This window comes from Scophthalmus maximus, chromosome 5 (assembly GCF_022379125.1).
Source record: "Scophthalmus maximus strain ysfricsl-2021 chromosome 5, ASM2237912v1, whole genome shotgun sequence".
In the NCBI taxonomy this organism is placed as follows: domain Eukaryota; kingdom Metazoa; phylum Chordata; class Actinopteri; order Pleuronectiformes; family Scophthalmidae; genus Scophthalmus; species Scophthalmus maximus.
This window is the reverse complement of record NC_061519.1, coordinates 16187643-16214095: the sequence shown is the minus strand read 5'-3', so window position 1 is coordinate 16214095 and position 26453 is coordinate 16187643. Positions and strand designations below refer to the sequence as shown.

The 26453-nt window shown below is 42.8% G+C and overlaps 1 protein-coding gene across 8 annotated transcripts in view; it reads left to right on the top strand.

Annotated features, from left to right (window-relative positions):
* The window catches only part of LOC118311152 (ephrin type-B receptor 1-B), a 157971-nt gene that overhangs the window by 113790 nt on the left and 17728 nt on the right, over nt 1-26453 (top strand). For 4 of the 8 annotated variants that reach the window (XM_035634732.2, XM_035634731.2, XM_035634726.2 and 1 more), the window contains 7 exons: nt 1526-1650; nt 9574-9736; nt 12340-12448; nt 13781-13845; nt 19154-19342; nt 20672-20919; nt 22096-22311. In XM_035634732.2, coding sequence (XP_035490625.1) covers nt 1526-1650; nt 9574-9736; nt 12340-12448; nt 13781-13845; nt 19154-19342; nt 20672-20919; nt 22096-22311 — 1115 coding nt within the window. The other 4 variants (XM_035634730.2, XM_035634734.2, XM_035634733.2 and 1 more) reach the window with 4 other exon arrangements.

Here is a 26453-nt window from a genome sequence, read left to right as displayed (position 1 = left end):
GAAAGTTTCAGTTTTTTCCAAGCATACTATTTCCTCACTATGACACCATTGACACTGACATCAGTAGTGGAGTGTACCAAGCGGGATGTCACAATGAATCAGGTGAAACACATTTTTTAAAAGACTTCCCTGTTTGCAGTCTTGCTGTAAAACCACATATTTCTAACACATTTAGATTTTCCAGTCAAGTTACTTATAGTTAAGCACATTTTATTTTAACATACTTCTCGACTAGTGTTTACCTAAATATCTCCTGCATGACAGTTATGTAATAGAATGAAGTCTATGCTATTCCGAGTAATACATTTATATCTCACAGTGCATTTTATTGTGAAGTCGGTAGCATTTTAAGCTATGACTGCTCAAAATATGTTAAATCATGCATCAACGGTACATTATGAAAGACTTAGTGATAACAACTGTTTCTATCCTGCTATAACCAAATTTGATAACAACAATGACAAGGTCTTGAATTTCATTATTGTCATAATTAAATATTTTTATGTAGACTTTTCTTATAAATTAAAACCTTTCAGCCTAGTTCCACCCTTGAGCAAGAGGAAGCTTCCAACTTTTTTTTCCAACAGAGATTAGGTGCGATGGTTTTGTGAACGGGCAGTCCTGAAAATAAAAAGAAAAAAAACCTTTGAAACTGTGTGCCAACTGCACACAATACACTCCATGGATGCCACACTTAGTGATCCCGTATTCTGCCCAGGTAGCCAAAAATTACTCAGCGCCACACACACACACACATACTTCATGCAACACGACATGGTTGCCGAACCCATGCCAGACTCAAGTCCACACCCTCAAATCTTAGCCAAATCTGGCAGCCGTATCTTGGCATAAGCTGACTTGTATTTGGTCCTGCAGCGCCAGAATATGGCTGACTGCGACTCTAATCAGCCTTGACTCAGCTGGCTACCTGGGCACCGATGAAAGTGGCAGTTGCACCATTTAAACTGGGATTGTAAGCAGGGTGCTGATAGATAATGTGGTTTGAGAGCCTCCATAGGATGGTATGTATTGCAAATGTACACCACTTTTTAAAATATATATACCGTAACTTCTATGTATGTGGATATGACACTAACAATAAGTAGATGCCATTAAAGTGACTGGAATATTGGGGAAATAATGAACTGTTTTCCCCATAGCTGGTTTCATATGCCTATCCTGAATCTAAAGTAAATGATCAATATCGCTACAATAGGACCACTTTAACTTTTAAATCAAAAATAAAGAATTTATGAAGCCTGGTTGAAATTAACTGTCTGGCAAGAAGTGCCGCACGTCTAATCCAAACTCTTCCCTCCTGGCTGCAAGCTGGGCAGTGAGAGGAAACTTCTCAAACTAGTGGCTCTGGCTCACTGCACTGTGTAATCAGCTTTAGCAAAGGAGACTTCTTTAATGTCTGGTCGTGAAGTAAATACCTACTTAGGTGGGTGGCACATATCTGCAATCATTACCAGTTGTTCTATAGATGCACTTATTTTGTTTTTACTGTTTTCTTGCCCCGCAGCTCCCTCCATAGTTCCGATCATGCACCAGATCAGCTCCACCATGAATAGCTTCACGCTGTCATGGCCACAACCAGAGCAGCCCAATGGCATCATTCTGGACTATGAACTGCGCTACTACGAGAAGGTAGGCATATAGCCCGTGTGTGTGTGTGTGTGTGTGTGTGTGTGTGTGTGTGTGTGTGTGTGTGTGTGTGTGTGTGTGTGTGTGTGTGTGTGTGTGTGTGTGTGTGTGTGTGTGTGTGTGTGTGTGTGTGTGGAATTGGAATTGCATTAATTTTGTGGCTGTATGTCTCATTGCATTAACAGTAAACTGTAAGTGGTTACAGTTTTCACATGTATTTGCAATGGAGCAAGGTCTTTCAGGTTTGTCACCAACTCTGCACATGCCAAGTAAACTCCCAAAACTGGAGCTCTCCCAGATATCTGTGAATAGAGTCCCCTGGGCTGATAATATGTTCTTTCACTGTGGTCACTCCGTCTCTCCCACTGTTCTTTGGTTTCTGCTGCTGATGAAGTGAATAGGTTGACCTCTGCTCCAGGCCCACTCTGCACAGTGCGGCAACCTGTCCCGCTGTGAAAATGCACCGCGTCTGGGGGGGGGGGGGGTCACATCGACCCGTCTGCTCACACACAATAAGTCTGCTTTATTAAGTCCCTGGCCCTACCCCACAGCGTCTATGCTGCTTCAGTATTGACCTGTAGGCTTTTCCCAAAGAAAAACCTTGGGCATAATGATACTGAGAGATCGGAGACTCCAGCTTTTTTGTTTGGGCCCGTGTTTGTCCTCCTAAAGCTGATCGATAGCTATAGCAAGGTTGGCCATGCGCATTTTTTTTCTAACCGGCCTTTGTCATCTTAAGCTGAGACACGGTGCAAGCCCAAGCTATGTGTTCCAAATAAAAGATAAAAATCAATAGAGTTTTATAAATGTTTTTCTTCTTCCCTTATTCATTTCACACAAACTCATCTTGGCTAAGGTTCCTGGATCGATATTCACAACCCCGCCTAAGAATACAGCTTGTCACATTTAGCATTTTCTAATAGAGAGGACAACAATCGTGTTTTTAGATGATGTTTGCGGTTGCAAAGTTATCCAATGATAGCGGCATTGCTCACTGTTCCCCCTCTGGCATTGCACAGGTCATGGAATTGAATCCGATTGCCTTGGCCCTGAGAAACCTTATCTGCCAGACAGCTTAGTGTCGTGTAAATAACACTTATGCAGCCTCCCATTAGCTCATGAATATCAATGACACCTAATCCTATTGATGTTTATGTAGCGTGTCCTCACACAAATAGATGAGCACAGCATAATTACAAATTAGAGAATTAACAAGGACAAGATTATTAATTGCACTGGGGATGATCCAGGTGACAGAGAGGTTGCACACCACTCTGTCTACCTCTGTTTTGATGCAAATTCCTATCCCCTTGTATGTGTTACAGTCTATCTCACACTCAAACAGAAGGTGAGTCAGAGTGATTGCTTTGTGACACACTGGGTTGGGGAGATGAGATTTCCACATTGGTGGTCCTTTTTCTTTTCTCGCACTCTAGGTTGGACCTGACAAGGCTTTTTAAAGGTTCTAAACAGACTTTTCTCTTTAGACAGCCGCTGCTGACCAGTGTATCACGAGAGCTGATTTTTGTGACAGGAAATGGAATGCAGGCACGAATAAAAAAGTGCTTCTTGCAATCTCCATACCTGTTAACATTTAAAAGTCTACTTAAGTTCTTCATGTACACAGTTTTGTGTGGGTTACTAGCATGCATGTGAGCTTCCTTGTTGCATACGGAGAAGCAGGGAATTTAACTGCAATCCACCAAGGTCGGTCCTGCCAGCTCTCCATGGATTCCCTGAAAGCTTGAAAGGTCCAGAAAATCAGAAAGTTCCACGCATCCATAAAGTGATGATGTGGCCTTTTCATCATCAAAGGTGACCACTGAGGGAGGAATGTCACCACGTCTATCACACACACACTGTGCACACTCCCAGCTTCACTCAATGCCATGGGTAACGTACAGTATAATGCAATTTAAAAAATGTAACTGTACTTGCCTTCATCTATATCCACACCACTGATGCCTGAAAGAGTCTGAGCATAGTCACACTGTTGTGGTTCTGGAGTTGATTGTCTCAGCGTTCCTGGCACAGTCGGCGAGTCCTTACCGCAGCAGCGAGCTGTCTTTCCATACACTCCATCTCACAGGATGCCTCCTACACACATTAATAATGGCAACCTCTCCAGCAGTGTAGCATTTTCACGCAGTTAAGTAATACCTCAGGGTGATCATACAAAGACAAAGACAACCTGGCGTCTTTTTTCATAATGTTGTCATAATGCTGTTTTTTTGGCCACAAAGTTTTGATTCTTGGAGACAGGCTTGTGTTGTTATTTCTTTCGCATGGTTGCCTGTATTTGACAGGTCACCCGTACAATGGATCAGGGAGTACGTGCGGGATGACATTGGACAAAGGTCCTTAAATGGCTTCCAACTGAGGACATTGTGTTAACAAGCTATATGACCTTAACTGCTGCGCCACCATGATGCCCTATGAGATCACAAGCAGACCTTATGATGTCTTCTAAAACTTTGGAACACAAGTTAAAATTAACAGTTAAATTCAATTCTTCAAACTAATAATTTGATCCATTTGGATCCAGTTAGACTCTGATTGGATAATATGTAAGTTAAGGTTTTAATGTACTTTGTAACTATTTGTTGCTGGCTTTGATCTACCGTTTATACTGTAGTTATGTGTGATGCAGCAGGTTTAATGTCAAAGTGTCAACATTTGCCACTACACGGCAAGTACAAAAGGTTATAGTTGAACCAAATAGTCACTCGTCACTGCAATGGAACATTTTGACAGACCTTAAAGGAATTTTTATTTTCTTCTTTAAGGTGAGTACTGTATTTCAGAGAAATTTAATTTTGTTATACAATGGTCAACGTAGACATCAATCAAGATCATTGGGAATATGTATTTTGATTATAATATTTGAAGACGAAAAAAAGATCTAACAGTTTAGGCTGTAGTGGCATGATAGTAAAAGACTGCATTTTCAAAAATTCCCCTGAAAGCTGTAGTGAGTGCTGACGGCTGGTCACTTAACAATCTTCTCTCTACGGAGTAAGTGGTCCCAGAACCCTATAAATTGGGAAGCAAGATGAAATGAGTTTAAGGTTTGCGGAGAAAAGTAGGATACCATGCTTTCATGCTCTCCATTTTGCCCAAACCTTTTCCTCAGGTCTCCTGAAAATTTCGGGTCAGGCCCTCCATTAAGGCTGGTGCGGAGCCGCCACTGGCTCTGGTTACTGATGGCTCTGTGGGTGTTGGTGTCAGAGAGAGCATGTGTATGTGTGAGCTGGCGTCGGTGTTTGTGTGGAGGTGTCAGCAGCAGTTCAGGTGTATCCTCTCTGGATGACAACAGTACTGTTACGCTGCAATGTGAGGAATCCAAGAGCAACTGCAAGTTCACAGCACGTCACCAGAATCTGAAGCATTCTGACCGCAGCGGCATCTGCTTTTTCTGGCACCTTCAGTTCACCTGTGTATTTTACATACAATTAGAAATTCCTCAGAAGAGAAGCCAAGAGAAACTATTCATTATTCCTTTCTTCTCCCGCTGCCAGCTCCCAGAGCCAACCACAACACTTTTGCAGACACACATGGATGTTGTGCAGACTTTTTAACATTTTTTAGTGGAACCTGTGGAAATCAGGACTTGTGCAGCGCTCCCTCATTCCCTTAGCTAGGTTATTCACACGCCCTCCTTCGGACTGTCTTTCGCTCTCCTTTTGGGTTTGTCTCCCACCATGCTCACTCAGCCCTCCTTGTTAGTCTCCAAGTGAATGGAAGATATACAAAGGACCTGTTCAGACCTGGTGTTGACTTCCGTCTCGTGTTATCCGATTAAAGTTGGATATCTCTGAGTACGTCATCTAACACCTGCCATCCAAATGCATATGTTTCTCCAGTGACCACTCCTGATCGAATCTCACTTCTCTGTTCTGTATGCAAATAGACATGTACATCATTTCTGTTTGCAAAGACGAAAACGTGCGTGAGAAAGAGAGAGAGAGGAAAAGAGAATTCCAGGAAGGTCTGACCAAATCCCCCCAAAAAACTGACAGAAAAGAAATAAACCAAATCAATGTGTGTCACTCAGTGTTAATATTGTGTGGGTGGCCGCTGATAAATCAGTGTATTGGAAACACTGAGGAGTGTAAAAATTCTTTTGGTTCATTAAGAACTGTAGTGGGTCAGAGGATGTCGGCTAAGTGGGCGGTCCGTCAAAGTGGCCCAGGACACATTTGCGTCCACACAGCTAAAAGAATGTGGCTACAAGCAGCCCAGACCACTTGCGAATGTGTTCGGAGTCACTGGATCTCAAATGTGTCCTCAGTGCATGTTGGAGGCCTTCACACCTGAACTCAGAGCTGTCCACTTCTGATCGGATCACCAGAGGTGGATGTTACAGTAATACCAGGTCTGAACGGGGCCAAAGAGTCATCTCAATACATTGTTCCTTTCTTGTTACTAGGTTGTGATTTAAATTATTTGAAAAACAATTAAGAGGCTTTCATGGTCTTTAATATTAGATTTTATTAGCACTGTATAATCATGTAGAATAATCACCCTTTTTTTACCGTGAGATTAGAATCCATTAGATTATGGTAATTATTTGCATTTGGCAAAACCCATGTAGACTGTGAGATTTAAATTGTTAGCCCTGTTTCCCCCTTTTCTTTTTTAACCTCAGGCAATACATTTTTAAAAAGGAGCATTAATGGTGGAGATTTATCTCTTTCATTTCAACTTTACAAACATGATTCGAGAATGTTCTCCCTCATACGCTCCCTCCACTCGTCCCCTTTGTGTGTCTGTTATTTGCATGCACGCATGTGTGTGAGCCTGTGAAGAGGACACATGGTATCCCACCATGTCTGTCTTTGTGCCAGGTGGCCATGCTGTCCATTTTTGGTGCTTGGCAGTTTTTGAAGCGAACATGCGCACGCACGCACGCACGCACGCACACACGCACGCACACATACATATATATATACAGGCATGTCATGTCAAGTTTATATTTATAGTCCAATATCACATATAATGCTGTACTGGCCCGTATAGGCCAACAATAGTAACTGGCTTTGACTGAAAAAACTAAACCAAAAAGCCTTCAGAAATAAGGAGGAAAATGGCAGAAAGTGGCAGAGAGGAAATTCAAAGACAGTTCTGCGGTCTGCTGGCAGTGCAAAGGCAATTGGTGGGAAATTGGCAATTACAAGAAATAAATTGAGAGTTTTAACAGGTAAGACAAAGTACAAGTATTGTACTGCAGCGATCCAACAAAGGGATTATAATAGCTCCACTGCCTGTGTAGCAATTTTAGTTAATGTAGCCAATCCTATAAAATGTGGTCCAATTAAATACATCCAAAAAGTGTATCAGTTGTCAATGTGGTGCGGGACTAAGTACAGTAGTTGGGTAAATGGGGTACAGTAGGTTATTTCACAGGGCAAGTTCATCGGATTTTAGAGACGGGAGATGGAAGATTATGCTCCATGCTGAAGTAAATGAAAAGGAAAAAGAAAAGATGTGAGTGTGACTCATACCACATACGTGATTATGTAAATCATCTTGAGACAGTAAGTATAAAAATGCATTTATTAACGACGACCATTCAGGTTTGTTTAAGTGATTTTACAGAATGCGGCAGAAACTAAACTTCCCGCAGTGCCTCAAGTCTGTCACCTCTGGCAAGGCTCTTGATTGGCTGTTCCACCATCTGCCTTTTCCCACCTGCAACTCTGTCTTTACTTAGCAAGTTAGGGTGTGGTCCTCCTAATCCCCATTTGACTGTCGGCAGGAGAGGACCTCTCATTGCTGGAAGTCCCTCCTGGCATGGCCTTTTATTGGCTCTCACGTAACCTGCTGGAGAGCCAAATGCCAGCTCATTTTAGTTGTGTGTCTGTGTATGTGTGTGTGTCTGTCACACATAATCCCTATTTGACTGGCAGCATGGAAGGACCATTCTTAGCTGGTGTTCCCTAAAGGGATGCTCCCCCCTTGGCGGTTTGCCATCTGTCTGCTCACCTGTCCCTCCATTCAAATTCAACAGATGGGGGTATGGTCCTGAGAAATACAGTGACTGATAGAAGGAGCAGGCAAATCCTGACCCCAAGTGGTCCATGTGCACTGAACCATGTCTTATACCAGATGAATAGGTGACTATGGTTCCAGTGTCTCACGGGGCATTGTGACTTCTGCAGCTCTTTCAAAGGCACAAGCTGCAGCTTAAATTTGAAGTTTCAGAGTGTTTGTATGCAGCTCACTGGATAAATGAAAGATTGTGTGATCAAATGGACAAAAGGTCTGTAAAACGATTGAACTCTCTAAACCAATTACACGCTGCATTCCATTTTCAAACATCTCTTTCCTCTCAGAGAGAGAATGAAACCCTGTTGGTGCGATGCTCTCCCATCCCAAATCCAAACATTTGTCTTCATCAAGCCCAGAGTGTCCAATAAGAGCTAATGTGATTGCGCACATGATTATGTCTGTGTGTATGTGTTTGGGGGGGATAGATTTCATAACTGTGTTTACCTCGAATGCTCAGTGATGGAGCAACCGGAATGATTCAATTACACCAATCAGATTGGATAATGATTTCGATGTGGGTTGCTTCTGCCTCGAGTTTTTTATCGCTTCCTGCCATCGTCTTCCATCCTCCTCCTTCCTCCCCCTTCCCTCGCTTCCTCCTCGCCTATCTGCTTTTTCCACTCCACACTGTTGACAACTTTATTTTTCATTCATACATGTATTATGAGATGTGGTCCAGCATTAAACAATATTAGATTTACCAGGCTTAAAAACAGTCTGCCTCTATTTACAGTTTGACTGACACAGGGAATTTAGCCCCTTTTCCTTTTCACTGCCCTCTCCATCACGTCTGCTGCGAGCCATCAGCAGCCTAAAGCAGTGGGTGTAGTGTAGGTGCAGTCTTATTTTCTGGCTGTCATATTCACTCTGGGTTATGGGAAGGTGACAGGCCTAAGTAATTACTGATCCCCCATAGCAGATACCTCCAGCAAGCCCCAAACCACACCACAGCAGACTGCCTGACTGGCTCTCTTGAGCCACAGAGACTGAGATACAGGATCTGAGGGGCAGAGTCAATGGTCCAAATCATACATTTACATAATGGATGGCTAGATGTATGCATTCATACATGCTGAACAGATGCATATAATCAAAATGCACATCTACACAGATGCCTGGACCTGTGCAAGGGTGAAAATAAACCTTTTCAGTGAGAATAAGAGGGCAAATACCTAACTAGAACATCACAACAAACAGTGATTGCACAAAGGACCTTTTTCTTTCTTTTCATTTCCTTCTTGTCATATCTAAAAATTAACCTACTTCAGTCGACAAAACTAGAGGATGTAATGTTCAAACTTCATTGGGTAATCAAACTGCCTCATAATACACTTCTGAAGAGACAAATATGTGATGGTATTACTGTTCAGAAGTACGACTCTTGTGTGATTTGCAATAAATGATTGCCTTTAATTACCATATTGTGTGCGTGAGTGTTACTGAGTGAACAGGAGACACTGTGCGGTTTGTGTGATCGGTGTGCTTTTTGAGTGTATTTTAACGTGTGTATACTTGCTGCGGTGTTTGTGATTAGAGGTCAAAAGTGACCAAAGCCTTGTTAAAACTTTAGGTAAAAACGGGTAACTATTACATTTCACAATGCATTTCCTGAAAACATACGTTTTTTAAAAAGCCTTTCGCTATCCTGTGCTGCCAGTTTTTTATCTTCTGTATTCTGCTATCTACTGCTCCAATCCCTCCTCTGTGTTATTAATTAGTACTTAACTATATTTCCTCCCTACTCTTGGTTCCAGCACTGGATCTTGTTTTACCAAGTTTTGTTTCTTTTTTTAACTTTGAGATTCAACACTTCCCGGGGACAACATCTCAGTTAGTCAAGTCTAACCTGCATCCGGTGTTTGTTGTTCTTTTCAGGACCACGCAGAGATTAACTCCACCATCCTGCGGAGCCAAACTAACACAGCGCGCGTGGAGGGCCTCAGGCCGGGCACTGTCTACGTGGTACAGGTGCGAGCGCGGACTGTTGCTGGCTTTGGCAAATACAGCAGCAAGATGTGCTTCCAAACCCTCACAGATGGTAAGGATCGCCGAGCCAGGAGAAACAGCTCTCTCAGTCTCTCTCTATCTGTCTTTGTCTCGCCTTTTCTCTCTAACTCACACGCGCACGCACGCACGCACGCACGCACGCACACACACCCTACCTCTTTATAAAACTCTCGTCTGTCTTTGTATTTGTTGTGGCATTATTATTAGTAGGGGAGACAGAAGGGAACCGCAATGTTTGATTGCACTTCTATTTCTACAGCTAAATTAATTTCCTTCACGGTCAGGTTTGGGTGTGTGTGTGTGTGTGTGTGTGTGTGTGTGTGTGTGTGTGTGTGTGTGTGTGTGTGTGTGTGTGTGTGTGTGTGTGTGTGTGTGTGTGTGTGTGTGTGTGTGTGTGTGTGTGTGTGTGTGTGTGTGTGTGTGTGTGTGTGTGTGTGTGTGTGCTTTGAATATTTGGGAACGCTGAGTGTCTTTTGTTTGTGCAACTAACTGTGCTTGATCCAAAATGCTTTGCTAATTGGTTTTTCACCCGGCCCTTCTGTTGCTGGAGCGCTGTCCCAGAATGCATAGCTGTGATTAGTAGTTGATGAGCAAAATTTCTTTGCCATTGGGTGGGGCTTGGATTGTTGGAGAGGGAAGGGGGTGAGGAGGGGTTTGCAACACCTGCTACACTGGCAAGGTTATGGGACCATGTTAATCAATGAAAGTGCAAGGAGGTAAGTGTGCAAAGTTGGTGATGGTGGGTTTGCATAGCACTCTTTCATGGAGCACTTGTTCAGAGCCTTGCCAGGGAAGGGAAACAAGTGCTAGCATGATTCAGTCTGGATGGATGATTCACAGCATGATTCTGTCTGAGTGGATTAAACATTTGACTGGATGAGTAAAGATTTGCCAAAGCGCTGCCTCACTGTGACTCGCAGGGTCTATGAGCCTGCTTTGTGCACGTGCGGGCCATAGTTCCTAATGTGTCGCAGACAGGAGTGACATTTCCACATTGTATTGTGTTAATGAACATAACGAAGAATGAGACGACGATGATCTTGAAGGAGGGCGAGATGGGAAGGATAGTAATGATGATGAAGGTGATTATTGTGGCTATTCACCTGTGCAGAACAGATGTAGACGCGCAGTCACGACCCCTTCGCTCTACCTCACGTTCGCAAGTTATCCCTCCCTCAGACGCCCATGCGTGCGTGCAGGTACGAGCATGCGCGCCACGCTCTCGCGCACGAACACCGGTTACGGTCCATCCGTTGGCTTGCCGCCACAGCACAACATTCGTCATGGCAATTAGCGGCAGATGCTAAAGAACCGTGGACAACCACACCCACGGCTCCACCTCCTCCTCCTCCTGCCAGTCTCCTCTGTCCCTGTTGAGCTGCTCCACCGCCGAGGCACCACCTCACTCCCCCCCCCCATGTCTTTTCTCAATACATGTAGTCCCGTTTGTCCTCCTGTAGCACGTTTTCATACACCTCCACGAGGTGTCCTTCTGCCACCTCTGCACACTCAAACACACACACCCGCAAGCAGTGCCGACTTGATTGACAGGTGTGATGAAAAAGAGGAGGAGATTGGTCCCTCGGTGAGTTGACTGATGTTACGGTTCTATAAAGGGCCCAGGCTTTGAGAATTAACTGATTGTAATAGGAGCCTATTTACCCCCCGGAACAGGCTAGTTTTGGGATTTCAGGCTGTCAGCGGAAAAAAAAAAACACTCTCATGCGGATGAAGGGGAGATTTATCTGGACCTCTTGCACCAAATATGCATCAAAAGAGAACGGGAATTCTGCCTGCAAAACTCGAGTGGCTGGAACATCAGTCACAGTGTTTGCTTGGAACATACTTGATGAAAAAGCGAGTTGAGAGTGAGCAATTTCTGTCACATTGAGTTTCCTCATACATCCCGGCTCCGAAGATGCATTAGTTCTCCTGTTATCACTTTAATCCAATAGGCCCATTCTGCATGGGCGATTGCATTGAGAAGCTTCTGATTTTCCTGCAGCGTGCTAAATCGTTCATTTCAACGGTAAAAATAAAAGGTCATAGGACGACAGGGACACACAAAGATAACTAAGGATTCTGCTGTGTAGTGGTTTTAGGCAGTCTGTCCTTTGAACTACAGGCTCTGGTTTTGTTAAAAAAAAAAAAGTTTGGGCTGTATGTGTGTGATTGGCAGTGGTGACTTATTTTTCAACACCTGAGACACAACAATCCAAGGTGCATTTTCTTGTCTGTTCATTTCATGACAGGCATGTCAGACAAGATTGAGAGTCCTCCCCCACCCCCCATCCACCTCGCTTTTTCTTACCATCAGCTGTATGCCTCTCTCTCATTTTCCGTGTCTTTGTCTCTCTCCTGGTTTATCAAACACAACCTGTCACTGAGTCTCGCTAAAGCTCACCGGATTTCGGTCGCCACCTCCAGCAGAGAGATCTATATGTTTTCTTTATCCATCAGAACACCAAGCCTAACCATTCTTTTCTGCCTCCTCCTCTTCCCATCACTCTCTCTTTGCCTCCCAAACACTCACTCACACGCACACACGCTCCAGTAGACACGGTCATGGTCCTTGAGCCTTACCTAAGCCATTCTCAATGTCTGTCCATCTGTCTTCTTCTTTGTGTAACACAGATGACTTCAAGTCGGAGCTGAGGGAACAGCTTCCTCTGATTGCAGGTTCAGCTGCAGCAGGAGTCGTCTTTATTGTTTCCCTTGTCGCCATCTCCATCGTGTGCAGCAGGTAACCACATTTTCCCTCCTCTCTCTTGCAACACATGCAAGAAACACTGCAAAGTTAGTGACTTCAAGGCTGAATTTGTTCAAATTAAACAAAATATAAATAATAATAATAATAATAATTTCACTCCAGACCCCCGACTTCACACACTTTCCAGTCCACTTTTGTCTCTGTAATGAAAGCATAGAGCATGTAGAATATATAGGGGGTGGACATAATAATATGAACACCATGCTATCTAATACGTTTGTCTGGCTCCACATTTGCTGATGTAGCTATTGTAACACAATTTGTTATGATGTCTGCACAGATATATCTGGAAAATGCGTTGAAACTAGTCTGCTACACAGTAGTGATTTTGAATCCACTGATTATTCTTTGGAAAGCATGTGAGCTCCTTTCTGCGGAGCCTGGGAGATGACATGGGCGTGATTCTTTCATAAACTTCGTGCGAGGTTTAAGTAAGTTGTGCGCACGACTTAAGTAATTTGCATTTTGGACTTAGTGAATCGTGCGACTTACTGAGGTGCTCGCCCCCCTTCCCATAGGCATTTCGGTTCACAGTTCGCTAGTGCCTGACTAATATGTATTTGAAACAAGTAGGCTATTAGTGCACCTAACTGTCTTTTTAAGTTGAGCTGCTGCCAAGGGCTAGCGAACTGTGAACTGAAATGCAGATGGGAACGTGCACCTAAGTAGGTTCCACGCACAAATTATTTAAATGGCGCTTGTGAATTAGCAAACAACTATTTTTCTATTAAAAAAAGTGCCAATGTCACCTCACGGGCTCCGTACCTGACACATCTTTGTGTAGAGAGTTTATTAATAGAAATCTTTTTTTACAGAAAGGAAAGCCAAGTTGACTTGAGTTTTGATATGAGACGAAATAACAAATTCCATAGAGAACTCAACAATTACTACGTTGCCCTGTTAATTTACCGAAGTCAAACGGATTTTAAAGTGGCTGCAGTTGGTCACGTGGTCACATTCCCACCTTGCTCAGCTTGCGATGTGTGAAAGTCGAGTTTTCTGCTGTGCTGTGTGCAAATGTGGGCAAGTAGAGTGTTCATCAAACAGGGCCAGGATCTTTTGATGCTGAGGCAGAGGAGACAGATGAAAAGCAGAGAGATCCTATCAAGGCCTAATTAAAATCAGCCCAATTTCATAAACTTAATTTACCATTGCTAACCCTCTGCAGCTGATTCCGTTTCAGCCACTTCATTTTTGGGCAATACAGAGAACCATGAACAGTAGTAATAAGGCCTTGTTTACACTTCCTCTCATCCTGTCATATATCAAGTTCTCTCTCTCTTTCAATATTCATTGCTCCCTCAGGAAAAGAGCATACACCAAGGAGGCGGTGTACAGCGACAAGTTGCAACATTACAGCACAGGAAGGGGTGAGTCCACTCTGACACTCAGAGCTTATATTAGCTAGTGCTTACTTTTCTCCCCCACATTTGGTCTCCATATGCTCATTTGTCTGTTTATTAACAGGATTGATTTTTTTTTCCATGACTCTTGAACTAAATGTGTCAGTATTGCTCACACAAATTACAAAAAAAATTGTTTACAATCTCTATTATACATTTTAATCTCATCTTATCATGTTTGAGACATAAAATGCTTGAGAGGACCCTAATAACAATAATAAAATGTTAACAGTTAATTCAGTTGTGTTTTGATACACCATGCTGATTTGTTTTATGTGCCTGATTCTTGCAGGGATGTTCTGTTTTGCATCAGTTCAGTTCAGTGTATTCAAAAAATGGTTAACAGACAAGAACAATCTCATAGGACATATAAGAGATGTGTGAAAAGGGACACCCTGATGAGCTATCTAGAGCTTGAGAAGAGGACCCAAATACTAAACAGGCGGCACATATCCTATACTAACTTATCAGCACATGGTGTAATTGCAACAAAATTAGTAGGGCTGCCCCGTGAAAATTGAAAAATCAAATCATCAGTTGACTGAGATTCGAAGTCGAGCATTAGGTTTTTTGTTGTTGTTGGTTTTTTTTATGTGTGCTGTGTCTGCAGTCTGGGGACTAAGTTGTCCTCAGGAGTGGCTGTAGAGTGAGCACTCCTCGCTTTCACACTGCTCTCTTGGGTAAAACAGACAATTGCTATTGTTGGCATGAAAAAAATGCTGTTTGCAGTTGTCCTCTCTGTCGTTAGCATAGTGAACATGCATGTGCTCTGAGGGATAACTTGACTTGTTAACGTGAACGTTGCTGTCACCCTGATAGTCCCGGGCGGGATTTAGATATGCTCCAAAATCAACAGCACCCATCGGCCAATTAGTGTGACCATCTATCATCATGTTTATTTCAATCCAGATGCAGTTCGAAACCATCTGACCTTGTCCGAGTGTTAAAATGAGAAATTTAGAGGATTGCGATGACTAAGTGGAGATATGGGCTCCCTGAGTGCTCTCACATACTTTATTTACATTTTCTACAACTCCATTTTCTCTTTTGTCCTGTACTTTGCAGCTGTCATATCATGTGCTGTGTGACATGGGATATGTGCATAAAGCATGTACTCCTTCAATAAATTGATGAAAAGAAGGTGAAGGTAGAAGAGAATTATTTCAGGCCGCAGGCGTCTATGGACGTAAATTACATTTCCTTTTCTTTACACAGTGACACTGACTGACAGTCATCCCTCAGGGCTTTACGATAGACGTGATTGAGTCGTGCTTTAAGCTCTCCCCTGGCGCTGACTGATGAGGGAAAGGAGCCTAGTGGCACACACACACACACACACACACACACACACACACACACATACAAACACACAACAGGGTGTGTCTGAATTTTGTACCTCAAATGAATGTCCCATGTTCTGTCGACCTAGCAGTCTGAGAAAGGGGCTCACTCGAGGGGATAGGCTTTTGTCAAACCCAACACAGCAACACACTGTTACTTTGTGTCACAGCTTCAGCAGCCGGGCGCTCATTAAAACTGCTTGGACAGAAGAGTCAGCGTTGTCACCGGCTATCTTTTGAAGAAAACGAAATGCAATTAACAGAAGTGGCGAACGTAAACAAAAGATCAGACACTTTTGCAGCTCCAATCATCAAATACGTCAATTGAAGTGAAGAGGAAATAAAACTCTGATAAGGGATCCTATTCATAGGTTTAATACTTCAATTTGCACGTTGCAAACACTCATGGAGTAATCCCCCACCCCATGATGCATTGTTGTCTTCTATTCTCTCAAGACTTGACTGACAGTTCCGTAATTACAGTATTCAACGCAACAATAAAATTGCGCCGCTCAGCCAATTGTTTTGGACGAATCTCCCAAAAATGTGCTGCTGGCTTTCACCCAGCTGCTCATTGTTCCAGGTGATGCCCACTCGTTTCCAGCCCACCCAAACTTGACATGCGTCAAGTGGGATGCTTCTCATCCTTTTAATTCAGTAGTGTCGCTAAATGGCCGTGGTTCCCATGAAAAGTCAGATCTAACATTTCGTATTGAACCAAACATCGGGTGGGATGTAATGTCCAACAGATTGGAACAGACACTATCATGAACACACACGGGGAATAAATGGCTGCTTGTGGGTTTTGTTTTGTTTTTTAATTCTCATTATCACCAGTGTTCACTCCCTCACCATGTTACACCTCATTGCATTCTAAGGCATTTACGGTTTTCCTCAGTACGTCTATTCCCTTTCACTAATTTCCATACACCAACAGTCTGTCAACATCAGCCAATTAACAGAGAGACATCTCTGAGCACTGCCTGTCTACTGTATGCCCAGATGCTTCTCTGCATAGGACTACCAGCACATTTTCCACTGTTCGAACCCTGTTTGTCGCTTTGTTGCTTCAGCTGTTGTTTGTGCTTCAGCATCTGCTGCTCGTACTGAATTTGGACTGGGATTCAAAGGCCCATTTAACAGATATAGTTATGTTTAGAAGTCAAATATGTTGACATCATGTTATTTATTTATTTATTTTTCTTCTATCCTCTGCACAAAGCTTTCATGCACGTGGATTCCAGGAATGAACCATGACATAAACTGAGCTGATGAGAACATCTGTAGACTAATGGGACGTTTGTCCTTGCCTTCATCAAGTTTGTAGGTCATTCACTCTTTGCAGATGAGAATTTTATCTTCACAAAGTGAAGACATGCAGAAGGAACCACAAGCCGGATAAACCCACACAAACACTTTATTGTCTGTACCAATGTGACTGTTAATACCATATAAAATTTTAGATCCCTTTTGTGATTTCCATACTAATAAGCCACAGTGTCTGTCTGAAAAAAAAACATCAAACGATGGATAATTAGTTTGTGTTTAGGAAATAACGCAATCCATTATATTCACATAGCCACAGAATAGATTAGTGTGCATCGTGGACTGACATGAAATGGGAATGTATTCACTATAGGCACACAGTGACCTGCAACTGTTTATGTTAATTTCTCAAAGTGGATAATCATATAAAATGTATAATTGCTATCTACTGATATTGCTAAATTACCAAAATAGTCAGGCAAATGGGATTAGAAGTAATTATGTTGCCTTGGTGAAAGGCTAACCTATGAAAGAGTTCCTTTAACTTAAATAGATGAGCATTTATGAAGCGACTTACTGACATTGAGGTTTGTCTTTAGCCAATATGTAAATGCTGTGTAGTAGATCCAGTAATTTGATTGTACCCTTTGCCAGTAATAGATTAATGTAAGCATTACTGCCGTACGGCTGATTTGTGGATACATTAGGGACATTCAGTGAACAAACAGGGCAGACTAATAGCAGGGTAAATGTTGGACATTGGTGAAAATAACATGGTTAAGTGCAGTGAAGTAAACTATAATTTGTAATGCCAGTCAACTTAATACGCTTATCTGTTTGAGCAATTGTGTCATAGCTTAGGGATTTTGTTGACATTTATAATCCAAATTCCCTAAATTAATCGGTTTGTTCATTCGGCCATTTAATTTAGAAAGGTATGAAATTATAGTATTTGTTGTATGCCCTCGAGTCATTGCAGCAGCTGTGCTTTGTCTTGGGTAAAAATAGAAATGACGTTTGGAAACATTTGCTTTATACACTCGGATGAAGGACCAATGAAATATTAAAGGAGGAATCTATTTTTCATCTGAAGGGCCATAAAAAGATGAGTCCAGTTAACCAGGACTGAACCAGAGGAAGGTAGAGAGATAAACTGTTTGCATTTTAAATTATACATGAAAGTTGGCTCTGGACTGGGAATTAGAAAGTAATGGGTTTGCGTACGTGCCCGTACACCGACGTGTGCACGTATGTGCTTAAGATTTTGACTGTGTTCACAAATGCTTTACTGTAAATGCTCCCAGCTCAGATTTTGAGTCCCACCTTCGCTGGGCGAGCGGCCCGGCGACACTTGTCAACAGAATGACTTTATGGAATGCAAAGCTGTAAACCCTCGGATGGATTAACTGGAATCCAATCTGTATGGAATCTCTAATGAGCAATTACATCCGCGCAGGCAGGGTTCAAGACAATTAGTGTGGTAACTGGAATCAGCTTTTAGTCAGGAGCGAGGTGAGGCACCTTGATCCCTCCAAGACCAGACCTTATCCTCCTCCAGTCTCTCGAGACCCCTCCCCCTCTCTGTGTGGTTTATTAAGTAGCCATGAATTGACATGAGATGGGTTTATTCCAATCATGGCTGCCAAGGTTTCGACTAAACAGCGCTGAGAATGAGGGCTGCCCTTGGGTGTCAGTGACGAAATGAGGATTTTACGTCTGTTTACTCGCTGTAATGTCTGCCTTGTGGCAGTGTGTGTTGAATTGTTTACAAGTGTTTTTCGGCAGTCCTCCCCTACCGGTCTGTCGACACAGAAAGCGTGTCCTCCGTTTGCACACATCTCCGGGTCTGTGAACTGAGCTCACCTATCGCAGAACGGCATAAAAAGCGAGTTGATAGCGCGGCAGTTTTATCTCTTTATGAGCTCCTATAGGCAGAGGCAGTGGGGAAATTGGTTCTACAACTATCAAAGAGCAGAGACTGCTAGGGTAAGGGATAAAAGGGTAAAAAAAACAAAAAAAACAGTCTACATTTACTGTTTCTATATACCCTCATCCCTCCCTCTATCCTTTCATCCTTCCCCCCGTCTCAATTTTTTTCTGTTTCCCCCCTTAAAACTACAGAATCATCAAACCACCATTTTGTTGTCTGCTAGACTCGTAACTGATGTTGGTTCACCTTTTGTGTTTAATGCGTACAATATGCATTCATATTCATTTGCATATTGTACTGCTCCTGTCCGTCTCTACGGAGGACCATAGAGCAAATGGAGTTATCTGTAATCACAGTTGTTGAGAGATTGTAAGTCATGTTGTGTCACATGGTAGCCCTTCAAGTCGGCAGTGGAGGTCGTCATGGAGCCAGATAGATGTCATTGTAAAACAGAGAGCAGCATGCTGGGGCAGGACGCTGACATAGTTGTGCTACGTGTCGCGCCTGTGATTTTAGATGCTGGCATTCTTTCCAAAATCATACACTGGGGTGGGGCACAGGGGGTCTTCCAAATGGTAATATAGCTGGATTTCTGTATAAAAAGGGGCTTGTTTGATGTAAGGTATGACTTGAAGGGTAATTATATTCATCAATCATTACCAACAAGACGTTATCCAAGGAAAAAGAGAGGACAGTTTATTTTTTCTGTAAAGCTCATTGAGCACTTTGGTTGTTCTAGAACTCTCTTTGCGAGCCGACATGTCTAACTGCCCCTCCCCACTGGGCTGCCCGACCCACTTCTCAGGCTCCCCGGGGATGAAGATCTACATTGACCCCTTTACCTATGAGGACCCAAACGAAGCTGTCCGAGAATTTGCCAAGGAGATTGATGTCTCCACTGTCAAGATCGAGGAAGTCATTGGTGCAGGTATGGTTAATGGATCTTAAGAGGTGTGTGTGTGTGTGTGTGTGTGTGTGTGTGTGTGTGTGTGTGTGTGTGTGTGTGTGTGTGTGTGTGTGTGTGTGTGTGTGTGTGTGTGTGTGTGTGTGTGTGTGTGTGTGTGTGTGTGTGTGTGTGTGTGTGTGTGTGTGTGTGCGTGCGTGCGTGCGTGCGTGCGTGCGTGCGTGCGTGCGTGCGTGCGTGCGTGCGTGCGTGCGTGCGTGCGTGCGTGCGTGCGTGCGTGCGTGCGCGCGCGCGCGCGCGTGCGTGCCTATGCAAGGTGAATGTGAACGAGGGTTGTTATGTTCATGCATTAGCTCTAAGTGCTGGCATGCAAACAAGCTTAGCCTGAATCTTTTCAAGGTCATAAAGTCCAGGCCTTTTGGCAGCGACATCAGATGGGAACATGTGAGGGGCCTGTGTCAAGTGCACTAGCAGCATATAGGCCAGCTACCCTGGGACCTAATGGCATTAGAAAGAACTCGAGCATTGCAGCCTATTCCCAGTGCTTCTCTGCTTTTGGATCTTATTAGAGTTGCTCCCTGACATGTTCCCCCTTACATCATCCCTTGTCTCTAACTTTACATGCAAAATAGATGCAAGACATCTTTCTGGCTTAAGCCTAGTATGGCTGTGTATTTCCAACATCTTGTTTTCCTTAAGACCAAAGACACTTTTTTTTTTCTTTTTCTTTTTTACAGCAGGGAGGACATGCTGATACAATATTTGTTGGCTCACACAGAGGCTAAAATAGTCCTGGTAATGAGACTGGGCTTGGAGCAGCTCCTGTGGACTGGCCCACTCAGCAAGCTAGGTGTGAGGAAGTGACAGAGATAGGATAGGGGCGAGGATGCAGGGGGACTAACTAATTAAAGGTCTGTTGATTTCACCGTGTGGTGTCTCTGCAGGACATCACAGTGGTGATCATTTATTAAAATAGTTCCAGATATTAACCAGATAGTGCTTGACTCATATTATTTTAGTGGCGAATATGAAGACATTGGCAGACTTTTAGAATAGATGACTACTGTGAGTCAGGGGACTCACTCTGCTAAGAATATCATGAAGGAGCAACACTTCAGGACTATTGGAAAACACTCATGCATGATATAGACTAAATCAAGATCTATAATAGCTCTTTGGGTAATATTTCTGCCAAGGGACACGGGATGCAAATAAGCTTTGATAAATGAATAGATTTAAATCTAATCAACTCTACTAAGCTTTTGTGTGATCACAGTTTCATGATGAAAAATAGACCCGTTCTCGCTTTCGACAGAGCAAACCACTGTGCACCTCTCTCTGTTCCCCTTCTAGGTGAGTTCGGGGAGGTGTACAAGGGCCGCTTGAAGCTGCCTGGTAAAAGGGAAATCTATGTAGCCATCAAGACCCTGAAGGCGGGCTACGTGGAGAAGCAGAGAAGGGACTTCCTGTCCGAGGCGTCGATCATGGGCCAGTTTGACCACCCAAACATTATCCGTCTGGAGGGCGTCGTCACAAAGAGCCGTCCTGTCATGATTGTCACAGAGTTCATGGAGAATGGTGCTCTTGACTCATTCCTCAGGGTGAGTCTTTTTTATTTTCTTCTAAACATACATGTACAATGTCTAACAAAGTTGGGAAAATGGGGTCTTATTAATATATATTCAGGAGTTGAATAAAAACCTTGTATTATGGGACTGAGGAGCTAATTGGAAATGAATCATTGAATAGTCTCAGAAAAGGAGTTAATGCAAAGAATTTTTCCCAATACGAACTGGAATGAGCTCTCGTACTCTATCCAGTGCCAACTGAGTGTACGTTTCATGACAATTAACATGATCTCACTTTCAGCCGGTAACTATTAATGGACTCTTCACCCCTTCTTTTATAGTCGGGATTGAGCAGACATACAGCTCAATCAATATTCAACTTGCTTTTTTTTTCCTCCCTCAATCTCATGGATTGGTGTTCTATTCCACTTTGATCTAGGGTGGGTTTAAAGAGGCTCTTTGAAGTTGGCTTTGCTAACCGCCACATCCGACTTGTGTTTCCATCGATCTCCCTTACCCTCTTATTTGTTACTGTGTTTCGGGGGGTTCAAAGCTTGCTCTTCAGAGCATTCGCACAGGGGTAAGGGCACCATACATGGATGCCTTCATGCCTGAGGGAACAATGCTCCAACACCGACAATGAACAATATATGGGTTTCGGGAAGTATACTCTTACTCTGTACATGAAGAGGAAAGATTAAAAAAAAAAGAGCTCAGGATGGCGATTTTGTGATGACAAAGAACAATTGATTTTTCAAAAGCGGGAGAAAGAAAAAGAGAATAGCCTGTAAAAAGTTAACCTAATTTGCAATGAAAAAGGCAGCTCCAAACTCAATTATCTGTGGGTTGATAATATACATACTAGGTATGACAATACAGTAGTGCTTTTCTCATTCTGGAGGATAGTCCTGATACAAACCGGATTTCTAAAGAAATTAACATTGAACATTGTCTGTATAAAACAGCAGAAAGTGGCACGAACATCATGTATTTTTACACTGACATTTCCTTATAGAGAATCCAATTCAAACTGTTGGTATTTATAATTGCAACAATCAAGCCCTGATTTTTGTTGTTGTCAAAGGCTGATATGTTAGCATTTGCTGAAAACTTTCTATCCCCGAGCTATTCTTATTTATGGCAACTATACCAAAAATAAGACCTGGACAACTGTTCAAACTGACATTTCTGTTCCTCTCTGTCCTCTAGCAAAACGATGGTCAGTTCACGGTGATCCAGTTGGTGGGAATGATGCGTGGCATCTCAGCAGGGATGAAGTATCTCTCCGAAATTAACTACGTCCATCGTGACCTGGCTGCGCGAAACATTTTGGTCAACAGTAACTTGGTGTGCAAAGTGTCCGACTTTGGCCTGTCACGCTACCTACAGGATGACACCTCTGATCCCAGCTATACCAGCTCTCTGGTGAGTACTTCCAATTTCTTTTCAATTTTCTTTTTTTTGTTGCTTGAGTGCCACGGGCCACATCATCTCTTTAATACATCTAGTGTTTATCAGCATGTGATGTATGTGTAGGAGACCAGTCATTTTTCTTATTGACGTCTACAGCGGTTGAAACATTCTGAAAACATCATTGAACTGTCTAATCAGTTTTGCCTCCATCTGACAACGACTCATTTCTTTTGAAGGTCTTAGGACCCTTTCAGCTTTTCAGTGCCTTTTCATTTTTTTATGAGCTGTCTCTATCTTCTCCCTCATTCTCCTTCCTCCCTTTTCCTTGTACTCTGCAAGTCACGCAACGGAGGTCTGTCACATCTTCATTAGTGTGGAGACAAGTCTCCTCTGGGAAGGCTCCTCTCTCGTTGACATGCCCAGAGTGCAGAGAAACCAAAGGGCATTGCGGCCCCTCAAACTGACAGCTCCCACCCTCGCCCCCTCCCTCCCCCCTCACTCTCACTCCTCATTCATTATTACTGGTGCATCATGGGAGGCTTTGGCTCCTCATTAACTCCTCCACACTACAGATCTGTAATTATTAGCAGCTGTCGTTAGTTCATCATCTGCCTCTCCTCTCCCTAATTCAAAACACACTTTTACACCCTCACAAACACACGACGCAGGTCATTAGGACTCCATGCCTTGGTTTGTGCATCGGTTTTTATTAGAGATTGTGTGTGTGCGCGAGTGTGCGTGTGTTCGTTGGTTTGTGTCATTGAGGCTGATGACACTGGCTGAGGCTGATAAGTTACTGCAAAGCTAGCATTAGTTTAACAGCTAAATAACTTAAGCGAGCTAGAAAGTTAAATGAGGCTGGAAACTCAGCATTAAGTTGCGTACAGGGTAATCCATTGTGTCGACCACAAACATTACTACTGCTCAGTGCTATATATTAATGTTACTGTAGCCACACAGGGAGGGTCAGACATTGATGATGGAATTAATAATGTGAGTAATACAGAGTAAAGAGCAGTTTTATTTTCCATCCATGTTTGGCTTTAAGCAGTGGTGTAAGAAATAGTAAATAAAAAACACTACACTGTAATAGTACTGTTATAAAGCCCCAAATTAAAATCTAATAAAGGTAATCAGGAAGATCTATTGAAAATAAAATAGCCAATGCAGAAAAATGCCCCCTCTGACCGCAACAATAATATACCATTAGATTGTTATTACTCATACATTAATTTAAATTCATGATTGTACTATACTTTTACTATACTATTTTGTATTGGACTCCAAATTTTTTTCGTTATGGACTAATGAACTGTTTCGTTCCATCAAATAAATACACATTCATGATTTGTGTAACATTATGACTTATGTTATAGGCCTTGCTGTCTTAACTTGGGACTTGACTCACACCTCAGACTTTATTGTGACAGAAGAATGACTTGGTACAATCTGTCAGTAAGCCCTCTTCTCTATTTAACCGGTCCTCCTTTAATTTTGCGACTGGGAGCCTCCAGCGGCTCCACACAATCCATTCTGTCAGTCTTTCAGAGAAGCAGGGATTTCCACTTGTTTCATAAAACTGCCTTGGGGGCTCTGGACAGGATTCACTCTATGCACCTTGGATATACAGCATTATGATAGCATTGTACATACTATGAATAAATATGAAATAACTATGAATATATTATGCCAAGAAATGAGTGTCTATTTTAGGATTAGGTTCAGATGTATTACAGCACATGCAAAACCTGAGATCAAAAGCTTGCAGTCAACCTGCGAGTCTGTACTTCCCAGGCACGACAAGAGAGTTCTCAAAATATTGTGTCTTCATCTAAATTTAGGTGGAACAGAAACAAAAATCAGAAATGTACTTTAATTCAACCTTTGTAGTGAAGGTTATATACAAACTTCCCTCAGCTAGAATTAATACATAACGTTATAATCAGGAAAAAAAAAAAACACCATGCAGTGTAAGCCTATAGGGAGGCTGGTGATTGGCAGGTGATGGTAGTCCAGGTGTGAGCAGGAAGTGTCATAGGGGCCAGAGGAGAGATGACCTTACACTGGTTTGGCGGACAGCTTAATTGTTCCCCAGGAATAGTTTGCTTTGTATGCTTGACTCCTGTGGCTAAACCTTGCTGAATAGGTCTTATTTAGCAACAAAGAGGAGCAGCACTTGTGTTTGAGCCGCTGAGCTCACTGATACAATAGGGTGTAAAAGGTTGGGACAGGATTATAGATTGCAGTAGGCATTTTGATGTTGTTTAATACACACAAAGTCTCCTTGAGGGCATTTTCTGGACAGTCAATATAGCGGGTGAGGTTTGAAGTGTGAACCTGTTTAAAGGTAAAACACTTTTCAGTTTTCTTTTTCTTCCTTTTTTCTTCTGATAGAGAATTAAATAAACAAGCATGTCAAAGCTATTGCTGCATTTCACTTGAGTGATGCTTTATTATCATAAGCATCCAGATAAAATCTTCAGTTGATTCACTTTTTTCATTCCTTCCAAATCAAGAGAGCTGTTACATTCATATCCCATCACATACTGAGGCTTATTCCATCAATATGCCAGTTCAGTTTATGAGTTAAAGTTAATGTTATCAAGTATTTGGACGGTTGAACATTTTCTCGTTCTTCAGGGTCTAGGGGCTAAAAAGTAATTGCACACTTTGTTATTGAATGTCTGTTGGACAGCTGTGTTTTGTTAGGTCATGCCCAACGAAGCACATACATGGCTCAGAGTTGAGCGTCAATACAAGTAATGAAGAGGTTACATGTACATCCAAGATATTATTAAAAAAATACAAAATAAATAAAAAATATCTATCAGGGAGATATCAAAGGTAGTTGGATTGCCTAAATCAGTACTTGGCTACACAAAAATGTGTGTGCACAGGAAATCAAAAAAATAACCAACCTGGTAGACTGGCTGTATTTCACAAAAACACACATAAGCTGATTTGAGACATGTGAAAATGTCTGCAGAGGCTGCTCTGGAAATTCTCCGGAACTTTTCCTGCCAGCCCCCCTAGTCAAATCTGCGGAGAGTATGCGAGTTAGCCCATGAGAGCATACAAGCAGGAGGATCTCCAGAGAATTCACAGCGAGCGAGTGGGCGTGTTGTTGACTGTAAACAAAAGCTCTGTTTTCTGCAACGGAGTTATCGGAGCCTCCTGCACGCTCTACCCAGGCGCCACGGAATGCTCCGGAGACTTTCCTGCTGTTGAGAACACGTTTGATTCGTGGTCTGCGTGGTTCATGTCTTGAAACAGCTGAAAAGAAATGGGCAAAGTTCTGGAATGCAGAGCTATACGGGAGCATTCTGTGTGCTCAGAGCCACCTTAGAGCTTTTCAAGGTGGCGAGGTGGAAGTGTGCTCGACCGGGCGACCTGATCTCTCTTCAGCTGAGCAGTGTTCCACTTGGTGAAGAGCAGGTTAAAGAGTTAGAGTGTCCCCACGGCAAGTTCGAGCTGAAGGTGGCTTCAGTGAAACTCTGTCTGCTTATGTCTGGGTGAAAGACTTGAGGGAGTCACTGTGATGGAAAAATTGATGGAGTTGACGCTGATTCGGGAAGACGGAGACCGTGGATGTCTTAAGCAGAAGCATTTATTGTAAGAGCTCAATATTGAGGAGACTTCTGGTTCGCCACACAGATCAAAAGGTTCACAGTGTATGGCGTCCAAAAACAGTCTAGCTATCTCCGGTCTCTGTAGATGTATTTAGCTTTTTCGGGGTAGTGTCGTCATTCCACAAACAGAAAAACTATCTCCATAGTAACATTCTGTCTCTCTCTGAGTATGTTCTATATTCACTGCTTTGTGTCTTGAAAGGTGTAGCCTAAATTCTGCAACTATGAACCCCCGGGACAGTCTTCAGCTACCCATCGACTGCCTTGGCTTGCCACAGATAAGATGACCTCTCAGTGCATGAAAACACTCTTCTTTGCAGTTTTCTCAGAAGAGGGCAGGGCAGAAATTCACAGACTGCGAGGATTGCAAATGATTTGTTTGAGTTAATGTGAATCTGTCCAATTACTTTTGAAACCCTTACAAAACTGGGCACTGTGTTGAGAGGGATAGATCTTTCTAAAGTTCTTTCTATATTGAACACAGACCCGTTCAAATTAAAGCTGAGACACTTTAATGTAGCACAT